The sequence below is a fragment of the Zingiber officinale genome, chromosome 5B (assembly GCF_018446385.1).
Source record: "Zingiber officinale cultivar Zhangliang chromosome 5B, Zo_v1.1, whole genome shotgun sequence".
In the NCBI taxonomy this organism is placed as follows: domain Eukaryota; kingdom Viridiplantae; phylum Streptophyta; class Magnoliopsida; order Zingiberales; family Zingiberaceae; genus Zingiber; species Zingiber officinale.
This window is the reverse complement of record NC_055995.1, coordinates 88,475,602-88,478,160: the sequence shown is the minus strand read 5'-3', so window position 1 is coordinate 88,478,160 and position 2,559 is coordinate 88,475,602. Positions and strand designations below refer to the sequence as shown.

The window sequence follows — 2,559 nt, the reverse complement described above, 5'->3', positions numbered from 1 at the left end:
CGGATTGAAGAACGCCGGAGCCACCTACCAGAGGTTAATGAATAAAGTGTTCCGACGGCAGATCAACCGTAATATGGAGGTATACGTCAATGACATACTCATCAAATCCCTCCGAGCTGCTAATCTATGGGCAGATATCAACGAAGCCTGCCAGACGCTAAGAGCATACGGAATAAAGTTGAACCTGAGCAAGTGTCTGTTCGGCACAAAGAGTGGTTGCTTCCTAGGCTACATTGTCACCGAGCGGGGCATCGAAGCCAATCCCAGCAAGGTCCACACTTTGCAGAGCATGCCTCCGGCTAGGAATTTGAAGGAAGCTCAAAGGCTGACCAGTCGGATCACGGCGTTGTCCCGATTCATATCCAAGTCATCCGATCGAAGCCTATCATTTTTCAAGATACTGTACTGAGCCACAAAATCCAATGGGACGCCGAGTGTGACTAAGAGCTGGAGGAGCTGAAGGAGTATCTGAGCTCACTACCTGTGTTAGTCAAGCCAGTTGTGGGTGAGCCACTCTGGATATATTTGCCATCCAATGAACATGCCGTTGGATCGGCTCTGGTCAGGCAGAACGTACATGATCAGAAACCTGTATATTTTCTGAGCCATATATTGAAGGATGCTAAATCTCGCTACATCGGTCTCGAAAAGTTGGCCTATGCACTCGTACTCGCCGCGCGGAGGCTCGCCCGTACTTCCTAGCGCACTCAATACTAGTGATGACCAACAACGCTTTGGGGGAGGGTTCTCCTCAATCCTGAGGTGTCCGGACGGCTAATTAAATGGACGACAGAACTTAGTGAGTTCGACATCCAGTATCAACCCCGACCGGCGATCAAGGCTCGGTTCTTGGCAGATATATCACAGAAGTGTAGAGTGATGAACCGGCAACCACATGGAAGGTATATATGGAAGGCTCGTCCACTCGGCAGGGCAGCGGGATCGGCTTAATCCTCATCTCACCTCGGGAAGACTGGATGCAGCTATCCACCTTGTTAGACTACCGAGCTACTAATAACGAAGTAGAGTATAAGGCATTGATAGCTGGCCTGCAAGCAGCTCGGCACGTGGGAGCAGATAAAGTCCTCATTCACTCGGATTCCCAGCTCGTCGCCCAACAACTATCCGGAGCCTTTGAGATAAGCAGCACACGGCTAAAGCTCTATGCAGAGGCTTTTGAAAAGCTAAAGGTCAACTTCCAAGAAGTGGTTATACAGAAGATTCCCCGATCGAAGAACCAAGCAGCGGATGAGCTAGCAAAGTTTGCCAGTTCGCTAACGTCGATCGTCATAGGTCAGCCGATCGAGCAAGTCTCATTGGTGGCCCACATCGACCGTATGGAGGAAATCACCTTCCCGAACGACTGGAGGATGGCCCTGACGAAGTTCTTACATTCGGGAACTGCATCTACCAATCCGGAAGCTACTCGCTTGATAAAGAAAAGGGTCGGTCGATTCACATTGATCGATGACCAGCTCTATAAGAAAGTCTTCTCCCGACCCCTACTCAAGTGCGTCGGACTAGAAGATGTCGATTACATCCTGAATGAGGTGCACCAAGGTTCTTTCGGAGGTCATCCGGGCGGTCGTGCATTGGCCCGAAAAATACTTTTGGCTGGATACTTTTGGCCGACCCTCCAGGAGGATGCCGCTCGGACGGTGGTAACTTGCTTGTCTTGCCAGAAGTACCAGAACATGTCACACCGACCGACCAAGGAGATGAAAGCGTCCATGGTATCGTGCCCGTTCGACCAATGGTGCATGGACATCGTGGGGCCTTTCCCTATGACAATCAGTCAGCGAAAGTTTCTACTGGTGGAGGTGGACTACTTCTTAAAGTGGGTAGAGGCCGAGCCGCTTGCAAGAATCATCGAGCATATGGTCTCCAAATTTATTTGGCATAACATTATCTGTCAATTTGGAATCCCACGCCGACTCGTGCCCGACAATGGGAGGCAATTTGTTGGTCGGAAGCTCAAAAAATGGTGTGAAGACTATGGCATCCAATAATCCTTCCCCTCAGTGACCTACCCTCAAGGCAACAGGCAAGCGAAAGTCGCCAATCGGGAGATCCTCAAAGTCTTGCACGCTTGGCTCGACCACATGAGAGGCAGCTGGGTCGACGAGCTCCCAAGTGTGCTATGGGCTCTCCGCACGACTCCGAAAGAGGCGACTGACGTAACCCCATTTTAGTTGGTATATGACAGTGAAGCAGTTGTCCCTGTGGAGGTCGGGGTAGAATCCGATTGGGTGCAGCACTACGACGAAGGGAACGTTGAACGGAGGTTGATGGAGCTTGACTTGGTGGACAAAGTTCGGATAACGGCCTACCGGCAACGCATGAAACAAAATTACAATCGGCGAGTGATCCCGAGGTCCTTCCAGGTCGGCGACCTCATCTAGAAGAAAGTGAAGCCAATCGGCAATGTCGCCAAGCTCGAGGCACCATGGGCGGGACCATTCAAGGTTGTGCAGAAGCTCCGATCAAGTGCGTACTATCTAGATGATGAAGACGGGAAGCAGCTCTAGAGGTCGTGGAGCGCGAACCATCTTCAACCCC

At 51.2% G+C, this 2,559-nt stretch overlaps 1 protein-coding gene across 1 annotated transcript; it reads left to right on the top strand.

Moving 5' to 3' along the window:
• Positions 1-908: 908 nt before the first annotated feature.
• Positions 909-2,009, top strand: LOC121986819. Its single transcript, XM_042540756.1, has one exon. It carries the CDS (start codon positions 909-911, stop codon positions 2,007-2,009), a length of 1,101 nt encoding a protein of 366 aa, XP_042396690.1.
• Positions 2,010-2,559: the final 550 nt, after the last annotated feature.

Excerpts from the sequence above, each read along its gene's own strand:
- LOC121986819 (XM_042540756.1), top strand. The coding sequence starts at position 909 with ATGGAAGGCTCGTCCACTCGGCAGGGCAGCGGGATCGGCTTAATCCTC.